This window comes from Rhinatrema bivittatum, chromosome 3 (genome assembly GCF_901001135.1).
Source record: "Rhinatrema bivittatum chromosome 3, aRhiBiv1.1, whole genome shotgun sequence".
Taxonomy (NCBI): domain Eukaryota; kingdom Metazoa; phylum Chordata; class Amphibia; order Gymnophiona; family Rhinatrematidae; genus Rhinatrema; species Rhinatrema bivittatum.
Window position 1 is genome coordinate 324221155 of NC_042617.1, and position 17556 is coordinate 324238710.

The 17556-nt window shown below is 47.9% G+C and overlaps 1 protein-coding gene across 1 annotated transcript in view; it reads right to left on the reverse strand.

Annotated features, from left to right (window-relative positions):
- The window catches only part of LOC115088588, a 223390-nt gene that overhangs the window by 158956 nt on the left and 46878 nt on the right, over positions 1 to 17556 (reverse strand). The window contains exons 12-14 of the mRNA XM_029596845.1: positions 10614 to 10707; positions 5199 to 5339; positions 4147 to 4283 (exon numbers count right to left, since the gene is read on the reverse strand). Of these exons, the coding sequence (XP_029452705.1) occupies positions 4147 to 4283; positions 5199 to 5339; positions 10614 to 10707 (372 nt within the window). The remainder of the gene's footprint in view (positions 1 to 4146; positions 4284 to 5198; positions 5340 to 10613; positions 10708 to 17556) is intronic.

Consider the following 17556-nt stretch of genomic DNA (forward strand, 5'->3'; position numbering starts at 1 on the left):
GAAAGAGGAGTAATGGTGTGATGTGGGTTGGCTCCCACAGAGTGGCAGATGATAATACCGCTCTCTATTAGTGTAAGGAGTAACACTTAGTAGAAATAGTGAATCCCTGGGCCGATGGCGGATGACAGTGCCCTCAAGTGAAGATCCTGAGAGGGACCACCGGCTAGGCTGGAGTATTGAGACAAACACAGATAGTTCTTTATTAGACTGGAAGTAGAACCACCAAAGGTGGCAGTAGTGAGTTGATGTGCCCGGCAGGGCTGAAGTCCCTCTGATACTGGAACTATGATCTCTGAGTTGCTGAGCTGTAAGGAGAGACTATAGGTAGTGAGTAGACAGGGTATGCTGGACATAACCAGTGGTAGATGATACACTCACAATTGTAGATATCTGTAATGTCTTCTTATGCAACAAAGAGTCTTTAGTATTCAGGAACAGGAGCCGCAGGCGAGTACTGGTTCCTATAGGCAGTCTGAAATAGAACTACCAATAACTGTGTATGGGATGGCTTCTGGAATAGAAGAGAGGCTAGGAGAGATTTAGGAACATAGGCCCTCATGGAGTGAGTACTGGTTCCTATCTGTTAATCTGTAATAGTAATCCATAAGATATAGGTATGTGATATCTTCTGAGAAAGGTATTAGGAACATAGGCCCTCATGGAGCGAGTACCGGTTCCTATCTGCAGTCTGCAATGGTAACTCACGATCTCCGTACCTGCGATAACGTCTTAGACTGAAGGCAGTCTTAGAGATTAGGAACAAGGGCCCTCGTGGAGCGAGTACTGGTTCCTGTCTGTAATAGGACTCACTGTGTTCACATCTGCGATCGCCTCCAGACAATAGGAGTCTTCTGAGTCTTCGGGAACGTAGGCCCTCGAGGAGCGAGTACCGGATCCCGTCCAACAATCTGAAATCAAGAAGAGAGAGAGTGGAGCCCCCGAGGAGCGGGTACTCCTGGTAAGTTTGAAAAGGCCGAGCAGTGGAGAAAGATTTCCCCTTGATGACTCGGATCATTGTTGCAAGTAGCGTGGACTGCCGAAGCAAGTCCCGTTGGAGTTCCTTGCTAACTCGTTTGTAGTTAGCAAACAAAGACTTTTTAAATTGAAAATGGATGACGTCACTATAGGGGGACGCCCCCGAAGTTCGCGCCCTTGCTGGTACAAAGTCTGGAGCGCGCACGCGCCCTTACGTCATCAGAAACATGGCGGATCCGTGTCATCAGGCCAGTCCGGGGATACCGGGACCAAAAGGCGGAGAGAAGCTGCGGCTGCATCTGTCCGTCTAAGCCGAAGGGAGTCGCCACAAAGGTAGAGAGGGTGAAGCGTGGGTGAGAATAGGCACGAACACAACACTTAGGACCCACTGAAAGGAGGTTATTCTGACCCATGCCTCGTGGAACCGGGATAAACTTCCCCCCACTCGAGGAACCGAGGGTTGGGCCGGCTTGATCTCATTGAGAAGACTTGGAGACAAGGGACGTCATTGAACCTGCTTCATGAGTGGTTCTTCACCCTCGAAAGGAAGAATTCCAGAATTGATGTCTGCCCAATGGCTGTTTCTGCACTGCAGGCTGTGGTCTGCTCTGCCGAAACCTCCGCTGTCCTCAAAACTGGGAGCGAGCTGAAGGAAAATCTCTGGAAGGTTTCGATCTGTCCTCCAGGAGCTTGTGGACTCTGTTCTCACCCAGGGATTTTATCAACTGCTCCAAGACCTCACCGAAGAGAAACTGTCCTTTGAACGGCAACACACCTAACTGAGCCTTGGACGAGATGTCTGCAGACCAGTTACGTCACCAAAGGAGCTGTCTCGCAGAGACTGCGGAAGACATGGTGCGGGAGGAAGTTCGAAGGAGATCATACAGAGCATCCGCCCCATATGCCACCACTGCTTCCAAGCATTCGGCCTGCTCTGACTCTCCTGGCGGGAGTTCCCTGGAAGTTAATAATTGCTGGACCCAGCGGAGGCTCGCCTGCAGCTACTGCACACTGCTGCTCAGATTCCCAGGGCCGAGACTTTGAAAATTCATTTGAGAAGAACCTCAAGTTTTCTGTCCTGAAGATCTTTGAGGGCTGCCGCTCCTGTGACAGGAATAGTAGTTCGCTTCGTGACAGCCGACACTGAAGCGTCCACCTTAGGGGACTTCAAGAGCTCTAGAGAATTGTCGAGCAAGGGATAAAGTTTATCCATAGCCCTTCCCACTCTCAATCCGGCATCAGGGACGTCCCACTCCCGGGTCATCAGCTGCTGGAGCATGGGATGAAAAGGAAAAGCTTTGGCTGGGGCCCGCAGCCCTGCTAGAACCAGATCCATGGAATCCTGTGGAAGTGTATCCTGGGGGAGATCAACCCCAAGTTCAGACAAGACAGAGGGAATAAGAGGCTCTAGCTCTTCCCTGTGGAACAGGTGGACCACCTTAGGTTCGTCACCATCCAGAGGTGATTGCTTTACCAGGTCCTCCTCTGCTCCCATACCGGGAGAGGGCAAGAGTGAAGTCAGTGCGTCCGCAGCCCCACCATCTGTTTCATCCGAAAGGGCAGGTGCGCCTGCCGCAGACGAGCTACACAATTTGGCGACCCGCAGGGACGCCTGAGCCTCCAGACGTTTGGCAAGTTTATTGGGAGGCTGAGTGGGATGACTTACACATGAAGCACTGCTTTGCTGAGTCTGGGTAGCCAAAAAAGCTTTATGCATAAGCAGCACAAAGTCTAAGGAGAAATCATTAGCAATGGCCCCTTCCACCAGGGGATCGGGGTCATCCTTCAAAGCCTCCTGGTCTGTATCAGAAGGATCCCCAGGGTTGGCATCGACCGGGAAAGGTTGGGAGGCAGTTCCCCTGCCCCCAATGCCCTTGCTTCAGCAGCAGCAAATGTTTTCAAAATGGCCACCGTTCCAGAGATGCTGCTCTTTTTACTGCACTTCGGGGCTTAGAAAGGCTTCCGGCAGCCTGAAAAGAACTGCCTTCTCCCCCGGAGACTCACTGCACACAGAGGCCCGCGCGGGAGAGTCTGGATGAAGACTCCCCGCAGGCAACACAAGAAGATGGCCGCGGCATGGAAATCACTGGGGGGGGGGGGGGGGGGGGGTCAAAGCGATGCGGCAGGGAGAGAGAGACAGGGAGCCCAAGAAAACTCGACGAGACGTCCACAGGGAACCCAACCTTAACCGCAGTGCAGCTGCTTAAGAATAGAAGGAAAGCCGGCTGGCTCGTTTTTTTTTTTTTTAATGAGATTCGGTCGTACGGAGAGAAGCGGGACTGGACCATTGGTTATCTTCTCCTGCGTCTTACTGCTAGGAGCCCCGTGGGGTAACTAACCCCAGCTCCTGAACCTTTTACCAGGGGGGATGGCTCACTTGAACCTACCTACCCCCCGGGAGGATTTCTTGATTTTTTTTTTCCGATGCTTGATTCGCTGTAGGAGAGTAAAAATAAAAAACCTACACTCCCTCTTTTTTTTTTTTTTTTAATTGCCCTTAATTCAGGGCAAAACTGCAGGGTTTGCCCCACCTACATCTGCTGGAGACAGAGAAATACTGAAGGGATGCAGTGGGCACGACAGGTTAAGAGAAGGCACCCTTTGAGTTTTTCTCTGTCTCCATCTGCTGGAAGGGAGGCATAACCCACAGTCTGGACTGATCCGGGTACGTACAGGGAATTTAAGATGCCCCTGTGGCATCTGTTGGGTGTTTTCTTGTGGGTCCTGAGAGGAGTCGGGGCTTGCGAGGCCTCCAAAAATTTCTGAAGCAAAGAGCAGGAGAGATTGTAAGCTGAAGAGAAGGGTTTTGGTAGCCCACCAGAGGGAGGGCACCCTGTCAACAAAACGGACACTCTTTGTTTGGGGAAGCTGCAGTGAAAGAACTTTTCTGAGTTATTCCATACAAGATTCTGCCATTGTGTGTCCTGCTGTCTTCTCACGTGGATTTGGATTTACAAATAAAATCCAGTTTCTTCTTGGAACTAACTAATGGTGTGGATCTTGGACTTTGATGTACGGTAATCCTTCCCCTTGCACCTCCCAGAGACAGTCTGCTCCCCACTTGACGATCCTTGCTGGACCTTTGCTGTTCTCGAGGCTGCGGCAGTGTAACTCACACCCCCCCCCCCCCCCCCCCGTGGAAAAGGGGATTACATGTGTCACGTTTGTCACCTCTTCTTGCTCCAGTGTGCTTGCAATGGATGCCCAGCAGGGTAAGAGGCTGCAGTTTGGTTTTCTGTCTCCTTCCCAGATCTAGAATTCTTGCCTCTCAATGTACTGCTCTGACGCCTTAGACTTTGCCTTCGTTCCTGAAACACCAAGAAGAGCACTTGTCACATCTTTAAGCCTTACTGCTCCGAAAGCAGCATAAGACAATACAACACTGCTGGATCTGCCACCATACGGTCTCACCACTCTGTCTTAATACACTACCCAAGGCTCTCTGTACTTATTTTATTTATTATTTTTATATACTGACATTTGATCTGAGATATCACATCGGTTTACATTCAGGTACTGTAGGTATTTCCCTATCCCCAGAGGCCTTACAATCTAAGTTTGTACCTGAGGCAATGGAGGGTAAAGTGACTTGCCCAAGGTCACAAGGAGCGACAGCGGGACTTGAACCCTGGTCTCCTGGTTTGTAGCCAACTGCTCTAACCACTAGGCTATTCCTCCTCCCCTTGTTCCCACAATGCAGACTGCCAGGAGAGGGGCGATACAGAGCTGTCGCCTTTTGCTCTCAGGATCCCATCCAGTTCACATGAGCACTGACCAAAATCTGTCACTGTCGGGAAGCTATTTTGTGTCTTGTGCTGGTTTTAGCCCAGAATCAAGTGGACAGATATCCAGGGCCGTAAGGAAGCAAACCTGATAACTGACAGTGAATGATGCCCTTATTTACAGTCTGAACAGAAGCGCCTAGGACTGAATGGTGTCGGATCCCTAGAAGGGGCCCTTCCAGAGCAAGGGTCAGGGGCACTGGCAGGGCAGCGGGGTGATGCCTGGCCCCCAGCACCTGCTCTGCTTTCAGGCTTAAGCTGGAGAATTTTAGAAGCCAAGAAAGTCATTAAAAGTGCTTTTCAAAAGAGCTTTGAGAAAAAACAAAACAAAACACAACAACATAAGGACAGATTCATATCCACCAACTGACAATCAGTGCATGCTCGTGTTGAAATAATGGATTTTAACTCGGATGCAAATGGTCCGGACGGAAGGCTGACCTTGGCATCTACGACTGTGGCAGGAAGCCGTGTCTTGGAGCAGTAGGCGGCCTGCTGAACCGCAACAAGCAGAGCGTTCCTCTGGGTGACCTGGCAGGCCAGCGCCACTTGCAGGTTTGACAGTCCAGGCCTGGACAGAACCTGCAGGGAAATAAGAGTAGGGAACGATTCACAGAGTCACTGAAAGTGGCGCCACTGGTTCAAGAACACGCGTCATGCAAACTGAGCCATGAAGTAACCCAAACAGTCCCATCCATCAGCAATCACTGAAATGAGGGGAGAACTGCTGAAAGTGTTGCCACTCCAAACTTTTAATCAGAGGCACCAAATGTCCTGAAATAACAGTAACCCTCCCCCTGCATCCTCACTGTGTGTGTGTATGTGTGTGTGTGTGGGGGGGGGGGGGGGGGTCGAGAAGGAGTACACCTCTGGGGTTTGCTGAGCCCTGACACACTCACTACATCCCCTGTTCCAAAGAGGGGGGAATGCTTGACTTCAGAGCCCTTAGGCAATGGGACAGATGCCGTTTATAAATGATCACTCTGTATGCACTCTAGTAGGCCCTTGGGTTAAGCACGGCGGGAGGCAGCACCATAGCCGTTCTGGGGACACCGGAGACGTCGGCTCGTAGATGCGGCGGAAGCCATTTTCCCAAGGGAAGAGGGAGGAGCCGTGAACAAGGTGAGGCAAACGGGGCGAAGCCGTCTAGCACCGACGGACACAACTAAATCTTTACCTAAAAGTCCATTTTGGCAACACGCATGATGCATTTTCTGGGGGTTGAATCCATGCTCTCAGGCTGCACATTCACGAGTCCCTTTGGCTTTTTGCTTTTACTCAGGTTCTTTATGGGTTCCTTAATTCTTGGGATACGCCCCTGTCGCACTGATTTCCAGCCCCTCCTTGGTTGTTGTTGCGTCCGGTGCTAGACGGCTTCGCCCCGTTTGCCTCACCTTGTTCACGGCTCCTCCCGCTTCCCTTGGGAAAATGGCTGCCGCCACATCTACCTCTCCGGTGTCCCCAGAACGGCTATGGTGCTGCCTCCCACCACGCTTATCCCAAGGGCCTACTAGGGTGCGCGCATGCACGCCACCCACGTCTTTATTCCAGCATTGGTGCAAACCTCGGGGGCATTCCCCTCTACTGACGTCACGCCATCCGGGTATATAGCCTGTACTATGTTGCTAGCTCGTTGAGTTAGCAAAGGATTGGTCTCGGCCAGTCTAAGCTACTCTGCCGCTTCCTTGCTGCCGCTGGAATCTCTCTCTCTACCCTTCGGGGTATTGCTAACTTGGGTACCCGCTCCTCGGGGGCCCTCTGCTTTATTTCAGGTGCCTTACAGGTACTCGCTCCTCGAGGGCCTGCTCTCCCTTCCTCGGTGCCGCTACCAACTTCTTCAAACTGATGGAATCGCATATCAACAGCAACCATCTAATGAGTAATCTAACTATCAGTCTATCTCATCCACAGTACTACCTTACTGGGAAACCTACACCGGAATTCCCCTATACCAATGGGGTGAGAAGGGTCCCTTCTGCCGAGGGTCCTGAGACTGCTACTTCCAGATTACCTCACTACTGCCACCTCTGGTGATACACTTCAAGCTGTTTAATAAAAGAACTAACTCTGTGTATGTGCGTCTGCGTTTAGCCCAGTACTGCGGTGCCTCACGGGGCTCCTCCCCATGGGCATGGTGGTCATCTGCCTCAGTATCAAGAATCCACCCAAACACCGCTTAACCATAATAGTTGTACTGCATGGGCACACTCTCTGTGGCTGTGGTGGATGGAGATAACATTTCTCCAGGCTGGCACAGGGTCACACTAGCTGGGCAACCCCAGGTCTAGACACCTGGGGGAAAAACAGCTCACTAGAACCCTAAGCTCTGAGTCAGCAGCTTTACTCCACAGGCACACAACAAATCCCACACTAGTGAGGCTTGTCCTGCCAACACCTTCACAGGAGAAGGGAAAAAAAATGTTCCCTCTCCAGTGTCTAATGCCATCTCTCTCCTTTCTCACCACTGCTGCCTTTTTCATTCTAGAAAATTCTAGGGGAGTCAGTTTCTTTTCAGGAGTGAACCATTCTAGCCAGCTCCTATGGTCCAGTCAGCCTACCTATTGCTGCCTCGACATGTGTTGTCTACCAGTGATGCAGTGCTCTGGTAAGAGTCCAGTGAGGTCCTACATCATTTTTTCAAGATTTTATAACTGCAAATTTAGAAAAATGCCAGAGCTCCTGCACACAGCAGGTTCATTCCCAGTTCTCTCGAATGTCCAATAAAACTCAACTGGAAGGTGTGGAGCACGCATGCTTTCGATATTCACGCATAGGTGAAATTTTCTAAACATTTGTCCACCATGAACAGGTGTCCTGGTAATTTGGCAGAATGTAAATCATTGTAAATAAATCAATTTTAAACTTCCGGATGGTCAGAGGTGTAAGCCTGCACCAGGTGCCTAAGCGGGTCGGCAGGCTGGAGGTTTTGTCTTTGAGCTTCCCAGGGAAAAGCAGATTAGAAATGCAAAATAAAGAAAGAATGGAATAACTTTCCCACACACCTGATACCCGAGGGTCTCGTCAACGACCCCGAACAAACCCATTTATTCCATCAACTGTATCCCCATTGATGATCTGCGTCAGAGCTGCCATCAATAAAAGCGCAAGCACCCCACAACTGCTCCTTCTGCTTGGTTTATTCTAAATTTAAGATTCCTTCCATTGCGACTTCTCCATCAAAGTCAAACACTGCTGAGGACTTGCTTGGGAGCAGAAAGATGCAGCTGTGGGACGCTCGTCACTTTCACTGATGGTACCCCTGTTGGGAAAACTCCTTTCCATGCGTTCAGGAAAACTCAGCGGGATGGAAGCCAGGATTCTTTATTCGGCTAGCATGAAAAGCCTCCTTTATTATTACCTATTATTATAATAATTACAAAATGGCAGGAGCAATCCCTGTGTTGGATGATTGGCTGCTGAAGGTTCCACTTGTACCAAAGTGTCAGATGCAAATATTTTTTGGCATGATTTGTTTAAAACGGTAAACAAGTCACATCTCCAATAAATCGTGCAGAGGCTTACTGTACAGGAAGCAAAAGTCCAGTGTTTGGATGGCATTCGTAAAGTCCCTCCATGAGAGGCTGCTCAGGAGATTACAGAGTCATGGGGGTAGGAGGCAGGGCCCTGTTGTGGACTGGGGACTGGGAACTGGTTAGCAGGCCATAAAGAGAGGGTAGGACTAAACTGTCAGCTTTCCAACTGGAGAAAGGTCATTAGTGGAGCACCACAGGGAACGGTACTGGGACCTGTGCTGTTCGACTCATTGATAAATAAGAACATAAGAACATGCCATACTGGGTCAGACCAAGGGTCCATCAAGCCCGGCATCCTGTTTCCAACAGTGGCCAATCCAGGCCATAAGAACCTGGCAAGTACCCAAAATCTAAGTCTATTCCATGTTACTGTTGCTAGTAATAGCAGTGGATATTTTCTAAGTGAGGTGATCAAATATGGCAATTATTCAAATGTATTAAAAACAGCAGCGGATTGAAAGGAACTGCAGAAGGATCTTGTGAGACTAGGAAACCGGGCAATTGAAATTTAATGTGGAAAAGTGCAAAGTGAGGCACGGAGGGAAAAATAATCCCAACTACAAATACACACTGCTGGGTTCTGCATTGGGAGTCACCACCCAGGGAACGGACCTTGGAGTCTTTGTGGACAATGCGATCAAATCCTCAGCTCAGTGCGTGACAGAGGTCAAAAAAGCAAATAGAATGAAGAATAAAATGGAAAATAATTTATAGCCTCTGAATCGAGCCCTGGTGCGACCTCACTTAGAATACTGTGTGCAGTTCTGGTCGCCCCATCTCTAGAAAGCCACAGCGGAACTAGGAAAGGTGCATAGGAGGGGGACAAAAATGGTAAAGGGGAAGGAACATCTCCTGTGATGAGAGGCTACGCAGGCTCGGGCTCTTCAGCTTGGAAAAGAGACGCCTGAGAGGGGACAGGAGTTTATAAAAATCAGGAGTGGGGTGGAACAGGTAAATAGGGAACAGTTATTTACCCTTTCGAATAACAATAAAACAAGGAGACACACCATGAAACTAACAACCAGCAGATTCAGAACAAATCATAGGAAGCACTTTTTCACTCGGTGCACTTTCAAGCTGTGGAATCTGTTGCCTGGGGATGTGATGAAGGCAGTTAGCATAGCAGGGTTTAAAAGAGGTTTGGACAAGTTCCTGGAGGAAAAGTCCATAACACAATATTGACCAGGGAGTTTTGGGAAAGCCAGCGCTTATCTCTGGGAGGGAGTAATAAGAACTAGATCTGTTTTTGAGATCTGCCAGGTATTTGTGATCCAGGCTGGCCAGTGTTGGAGACAGGATGCGGGGCTGGATGGATCTTGGTCACACTCAGCATGGTAGAACTCTCAAATGGTCATGAAGAGGGAGTGTGGGAATTAACAAGAAATTCAGAATCATCTTTTAGCATCAAGAGAGTCAAAGAGAGCAAGTAAAACCTGTACCTGCCGAAACGCTTTCATACCCGGTGCAGGCTTGCACGTGTGTCTATCAGGAAGTTTAAAAGCCAAATGTTTTGAAAATTTCATCAATGCGTCTATCTTGAAAACAGACGTTCTCCAAGCCTACGCTGCCAGGCAGCTGACCTTCTTCGTCTATGTAGCTTCGGGGCATACAATTTAGAAAGTCTATGTACATAACCATGGGACTTAACGGGTAACTCTGCACAAGAAAGTCAGCAAAAACTTGCGTGCAAGCAGACGGATGCGCTTATATCCACTTTAAAAATGATTCCTCTAAAACTACCCGGCACAAGTTCCACCTCCTAAAATGTATCCACCAATTTACCCTGAAAATGCACACACGCGCTTTTGAAAATCCAAAAAAGTGTGCACATCAGTCCAAATCTCATCACCCCCTCTACCCCCCATCCAGGAACACCTTCACTAAGTCCGATAAGCTTACATGTGACCATGATATCGGGCGGGGAATCTGTTTGTGTGTTACACATTGTATTGCCCCCAGAAGTCCCTTTATAAATAACCCTCCCTGAACGTAGGTCACGATGTTACATGTCGTGAGTCCCCACTAAACTCTTGGAAATGTGGATCTGCGTGAACCCTCCCTGAACGTAGGTCACGATGTTACATGTCGTGAGTCCCCACTAAACTCTTGGAAATGCGGATCTGCGTGGCTTCCTCAGCTTTCGCACACTGGTGCCTGGCACTGACCGGAGGACTAAGAACAGCCTGTTAATCAGTATTAGCGGTGTATACGAGCAGTGTATGCGAGAAATAAGAATAATAACATGCCATTACAAAGTATTTGAATGGCAAATTGTATGTTGCACATATGGAATTTCTCCCTGTCCTGGGGACAAAATGCTTACCTGAAGCACACCTTCTCTCGAATGGAAACTAAACTTCCCAATGTGATTCTCATCGACTTCCTGAATGCCCAGTGGGAATGTGGAAGGAATGTACCTACAAAATAACCCAAGATCATTATATCAGGGTGGAAGCCTGGGACTCTGGATTACAGCACGTTAACAACACAAGAACTGCCATACTGGATCAGACCAAGGATCCATCAAGCCCAATATCCTATTTCCAGCAGTGGTCAAACCAAGTCACAACCACCTAGCAGGATCCCAAATAGTAAATAGATCCCTTGTTGCTAACGCAGTGGCTTTCCCCAAGTCTAACTGGTTAATAATGGTTTATGGATTTTTCCTTCAGGAACTTGTCCAAAACTTTTTTTAAACCCAGTTGCACTAATTTTCATTCTTTTTTCATTTAATAAGATTATTAATCGCTCAACACAATAATGGCCGAAGCGATGTACAATAAAACATTCATAAAAAATAAGTGTAAAAAAAATATAACAAAATAAAAACAATACATAAAATCATTAAATTAATAAAACAATATTATATACTGTGATGAGTTGAGCCAGAGCGGAGCTTCTGTGCTGTAAAACTTTGAGGTGTTTTCCTCAAAGGGACTGTTACTTTGCAGGAAGGAAACTACATTTCCCAGATGCCCTGGTAGTCAGCCTCAGGAAGGGTTGGGGGCAGGGAAACACAAGGGCGGTTTCTTCCTAGGGAGGGGCACTCTATCTGACATAAAGAGAGTAGCCCTCCAAAGAGAAGAGGGAGGAGAGCTGGAGGGAAGGCAAGTAAGATCCAAAGCCTGAGGCAGGGGGATGGTGCCCAGGCAGACCTTTTCCCACTAAAAGCTAAGTCAGCTCTAACAGGATTCCTTCACTTTTAAGGGCTGTGTAACAGTGGGTATGCATAAGGGTCTTCAGCAGTGCCTTGAGGGTTAATTAGAGGGATTAGCTCCGGTGGCGTTGAAGAAGCTGAGGTAGGAAGGCTTATGCAAATGTGGGGAATGCTTATTGTGCGGTTTGGAACGAAATATAAGTTAAAAAGGAAGAATATAAAATGGTTTTAGGACTGCACAAGCCCGGGGAGCTTGTAGCAGGGAAAAGAGTTGTTTTACTTTAATGAAGGCAGCTGGAGGACAAGAGGTAATTAGGACCTGGCAGCTGGCCTAAGGAGACGTTCCTGCAGTGGGGGAGGTTTCAGTACTATGTTATGCTTGGGGGAAGTAGAATGTACTGGGGGAAAAACCTACTTTGCCCACATGTTGTGCAGGGGAACGTATACTAGAAACTCAGAGTGAGAAGCTTAATGTTTTGGGGGATTAGTGAAGCCGGGCTTAAAGGGAGTCAAAACCCACAAGCTCCCAGTTATTGCTTGGTAATGCCGGTCTGGTAATACTGTTTATGTTGAGTGTTTTTCCTTTCTGTGGAGTTTGGTTTAATTAATAAACTTCAATACATAAGAAGCTTCTGCCTGAATGTAATATGTTATGTTAAAGGGCTGCCAGGGAGGTGACCCTTACTCTAGTGGAGAATGAGGGAAGTTTGGTCTCAGGGGCCTAGTGGTAAGAGAGCCTTCCCTTACAAGTGATGCTGACCCATAGCCTCCTTGCCTTATGGTTATCCTCCTACTCCTGTCTCACGGGAGAAACTTCAGGAAGGGATCTGCTATAAAGGACTTTGTGGAAGCAGTCCTTGATAATTAGCCCCGAGCCCGAAGTCACCGCTGCAGACCTGCCACCAGGGACACCATCATCACCACAATACAAAACAAAAACAACATTTGACCTGCATATAAGGAGATCGTTAACCAGTAGCAATATCAAAGTAGTGTAACCTGCTGCAAAAGAAAGGGTTTAAAATCTTTCTGAAAGGTTTTACTGCTGGGGTTTGGCCGGGCATGGCTCCTTGTGCGGCTACACAGCTCGTACACCCCAAAAGCCATCCCTGAGTCAAGAAGCCATATCCTGACTATTATTGCAAGTATCTGTGAATCTGCTGGTGGAAAAGTAAATGGTCTGCCTGATGAAAGCCAATCCTGCCTAATATTTTTCTCATGTTTGAAGATCCTGAGAACTTTGGTTTATGTTTCCTTTCCAGGTTTGCTCAAACCTTTTTGAGGTTTCTTTAGGAATGAGTCTGCTGCAGGCCTTGGATCTGAACTGACTTAGTTTCCAGAGACTTTCTGCTTCTTTAAACAGCCTTCAGAGACAATGACTCACAAGAGTAGAAGAGTTGCCATGAGTTTATCATTCCTTTCCTACTGTGGAAGTATATGGGTTAGGGATGTGAATCGTTTTTCAACGATTAATATTATCGTCCGATAATGTTTATATCGTCTTAAATCGTTATAGAACACGATACAATAGAAATTCTAACGATTTATCGTTAAAAATCGTTAAATCGTGTTAGTGCGCACTAACTCGAGTTAGTGCGCACTAACTCCCCGTTAGTGCGCACTAACTCCCCGTTAGTGCGCACTAACTCGATTTAGTGCGCACTAACTGAAAATGATACAAATAAACACTTTCCAGGTCACTGAAGGTCAGTTAGGAATGAATATGTGTTCCTATTGGCTGGCTGCCCTCTTATCTATTGATATTACCAAGGTTACCACTGAGGTGATGGTTGGGGGGATGGGAAATGGAACTGGAAACTAACGAACACCAACAGAAAATGAAACAAAGTGTTCACACTTCCCAGGTCAGTAAAGGTCACTTAGGAATGAATATGTATGTATGTATTCCTATTGGCTGGCTGTGCTCTTATCTATTGATGTTACCAATATGGTTGGGGGGATGTGAAATGGAAACAGTTGGAAGCTTGACAAAAAAAGTAATGTAATGATCAGCACTCACGTGACTAGAACTTGTTTGTTTATTATTTTTGTTAGCAGGCACCTGAAATGCTAGTGCATGTTGAATTTGCCAATCACTGTGCATTTTAGAAAGGTGGTCCTGGCTGGAACTGTACACAGTTCAAATATATGTAATTGATTGTTGGTAAGTGTATTTTTTAAGTAGCCACACTGGCACCAGTATGTTTACTTTTCCTCCTACTTAACTCACTAGCTCAGCTTTGTAAGAAGGGCTTCTCTGCTTGTGTGTTGTTTTTGTTTGGTGTGAGGAGAGCAGAAACATCAGATCTTTATTCAATCTACTACAGTCATCTCTTACAGTGCCCTATCCCTATTAATACCAGGAGTGTTGTGATCTTCCTGCACACAGTGCCCTAACCCTGATACCAGTCTGAGACAGCTCCCTCCCTGCATTACTAGTGAGAGGCTGGCTTCACAGACAGGGGGGAGCTGCCTGACCCTCACTCCTGACTTCCCCCATGTCCCAGCTAGTGAATGGTGTGTGGGTGAGGGGGGGGGAGGATGGTGAAGTCTGAGACAGCTCCCTCCCTGCATTACTAGTGAGAGGCTGGCTTCACAGACAGGGGGGAGCTGCCTGACCCTCACTCCTGACTTCCCCCATGTCCCAGCTAGTGAATGGTGTGTGGGTGAGGGGGGGGGGGGGAGGATGGTGAAGTCTGAGACAGCTCCCTCCCTGCATTACTAGTGAGAGGCTGGCTTCGCAGACAGGGGGGAGCTGCCTGACCCTCACTCCTGACTTCCCCCATGTCCCAGCTAGTGAATGGTGTGTGGGTGAGGGGGGGGGAGGATGGTGAAGTCTGAGACAGCTCCCTCTCTGCATTACTAGTGAGAGGCTGGCTTCACAGACAGGGGGGAGCTGCCTGACCCTCACTCCTGACTTCCCCCATGTCCCAGCTAGTGAATGGTGTGTGGGTGAGGGGGGGGGGGGGAGGATGGTGAAGTCTGAGACAGCTCCCTCCCTGCATTACTAGTGAGAGGCTGGCTTCACAGACAGGGGGGAGCTGCCTGACCCTCACTCCTGACTTCCCCCATGTCCCAGCTAGTGAATGGTGTGTGGGTGAGGGGGGGGGGGGGGAGGATGGTGAAGTCTGAGACAGCTCCCTCCCTGCATTACTAGTGAGAGGCTGGCTTCACAGACAGGGGGGAGCTGCCTGACCCTCACTCCTGACTTCCCCCATGTCCCAGCTAGTGAATGGTGTGTGGGTGAGGGGGGGGGGGGGAGGATGGTGAAGTCTGAGACAGCTCCCTCCCTGCATTACTAGTGAGAGGCTGGCTTCACAGACAGGGGGGAGCTGCCTGACCCTCACTCCTGACTTCCCCCATGTCCCAGCTAGTGAATGGTGTGTGGGTGAGGGGGGGGGGAGGATGGTGAAGTCTGAGACAGCTCCCTCCCTGCATTACTAGTGAGAGGCTGGCTTCACAGACAGGGGGGAGCTGCCTGTCCCTCACTCCTGACTTCCCCCATGTCCCAGCTAGTGAATGGTGTGTGGGTGAGGGGGGGGGGTGGATGGTGAAGTCTGAGACAGCTCCCTCCCTGCATTACTAGTGAGAGGCTGGCTTCACAGACAGGGGGGAGCTGCCTGACCCTCACTCCTCCGGGGTATTGTGATCTTCCTGCACACAGTGCCCTATCCCTGATACCAGGGGTGTTGTGATCTTCCTGCATGCAGTGCCCTATCCCTATTAATACCAGGAGTGTTGTGATCTTCCTGCATGCAGTGCCCTATCCCTATTAATACCAGGAGTGTTGTGATCTTCCTGCATGCAGTGCCCTATCCCTATTAATACCAGGAGTGTTGTGATCTTCCTGCATGCAGTGCCCTATCCCTGATATCGGGATGTGTGCAAGAAGATCACAACACCCCCGGTATCAGGAATAGGGCACTGTGTGCAGGAAGATCACAACACCCCCAGTATCAGGAATAGGGCACTGTGTGCAGGAAGATCACAACACCCCTGGTATTAGGGATAGGGTACTGTGTGCAGGAAGATCACAACACTCCTGGTATTAATAGGGATAGGGCACTGTGTGCAGGAAGATCACAATACCCCTGGTATCAGGGTTAGGGCACAAGTTCTAGTCACATTGACTGATCACATTACTTGTTTTGTCAAGCTACCAACTGTTTCCATTTCCCATCCCCCATATACTGTCAGTAGGAAACTTGGTAACATGAATAAATAAGAGGGCAGCCAATAGGAATACATATTCATTCCTAAACTGACCTTAACTGACCTGAAAAGTGTCAAATTGTATCATTTTCAGTTAGTGCGCACTAACTCCCAGTTAGTGCGCACTAACTCGAGTTAGTGCGCACTAATCGTAAAAAACGATTTTTAACGATTTTTTAACTAAAAAATCGTGCCTAAGACGATTTTCTTGCCCTGCCACACGATTTCTATCGTTAAGACGATATGGAAAACGATTCACATCCCTAATATGGGTTAAGTGGTTATAATTAACATGAAAATACTTAACAGAAGACTCTACTTGGAGATATTGTGAGTGGTTAATTTGTGTATCATTCCCTAAAAGAACAGGAACTTGGGGAAGATGGGAATTTGGCCACCTCAAATTGTCTGGTAACGCAGCCCAACTAGGAATGCAGATTGGGGAGATGTGTGAAGAGTATGTGACATGATGGACAACCTAAAGGAGAAGTCGTTCATTTAGCACAGATGAATAACAATGCAGAATTGTTTTCACACAGATATTGGTTAAGGGTAAGGGTTTTTATCTATTTTTTGTCTTGTAGGTCCTGAGTTCTGCATCCTGTTGGCTGTGGATGGGAAAAGATAGTGGAACCATCTTTTTTATCCTCTATAGGAGAATCGGAGCTGCTTGGAGAAGAAAGTTGTAATTAGTTAATGAGAAAATGATGGTATATGACTATGATTATCTTAGGGGAACTACTTGTTGTACATGTTTGAGTTATTCATTATTGTGCTACCGACGTAGTATGATTAAAGGGGTTATCCACTAACGGTTTGAGGGACCAAACCTTTTTGGGTGGGGAAGAGTATTGTGAGGACCACCATCTGGCCTTTTTGCCATGGGACTCTGGAGAGATTCCGGGTGACTCTGTTTAGAAGGGACAACTTTGAGAAGGACTGATGGCTACACTATAGGAGACTGGAAACTATCTTTTTCGGCTGAGGGTATAGAAAGGTGTTGCATTGCTGAATGTCCCCTGGATGGCATTTATTGTGGAAAATTTACACAGCGGGTTTGTACTGTGTCAGTGTGGAAGAGTGGGAAATGTGTATATGGAGCTGTCTCCTTTAAGAAGGTTGTGGAACAAGGTCCAGCAGAGGGAGTGTGTCATCCATTATAAAAAGGGTGTTTCAGGATTTTGGTCAGGGATATGCTGTGTGAGTTTTCTATTAAAATGCTGCTGGGTTTTCTCTGTGACATGATAGACATTTTAGGCTTTTTCTGTTTTATTTTTGTTGTATGTTTATGATAATGAGGTCAATATTCAGTGCCACTTAACCATTTAAGTTTGGACTTAACCAGTCAAGTGGTACTGTTCCAATATTTGGAAGGTGCTAGAACAGCCAGTGGCTGCCACTTAGCTGGCTAACTATTTATCTGGGTAAACAGCCGGCTAAGTGAGAGGCAGGACAGGGACATCCAGGGCAGAGCTACTCATCCGGTTAACTTAGCCAGATCAATGCCAATATTCAGTCTTATCCAGCTTAGTTAGCCTGATAAGTCTAGAACAGCTGTTTGACTGCTCTATAGACAAACTTCTCCAGCAAATTGTAAGATAACTGAATACACTCAGTGCTACTGAATATCTCTGCCAAGTTAACAGGATAAGTTTATCCGGCCCACTTGCTCAGCCAGATAGGGATTGACTATTAGCCTCCATAACTGTATTTTCTATTGTACTCTGTACTGAGTTTAAGTAAGACAAATTATAAAATTGAATAAATAGGGAGCAGGAAGCGACATCACCATCAGTGATGGCCGCCTAAACCAATTGCTCTGTGCGGCGCTCCTGAAAAGAAGCGATACCTTAAATAATAGCCCTGTTGGAGTTGCGATTTGTGGCCACCAAAGATC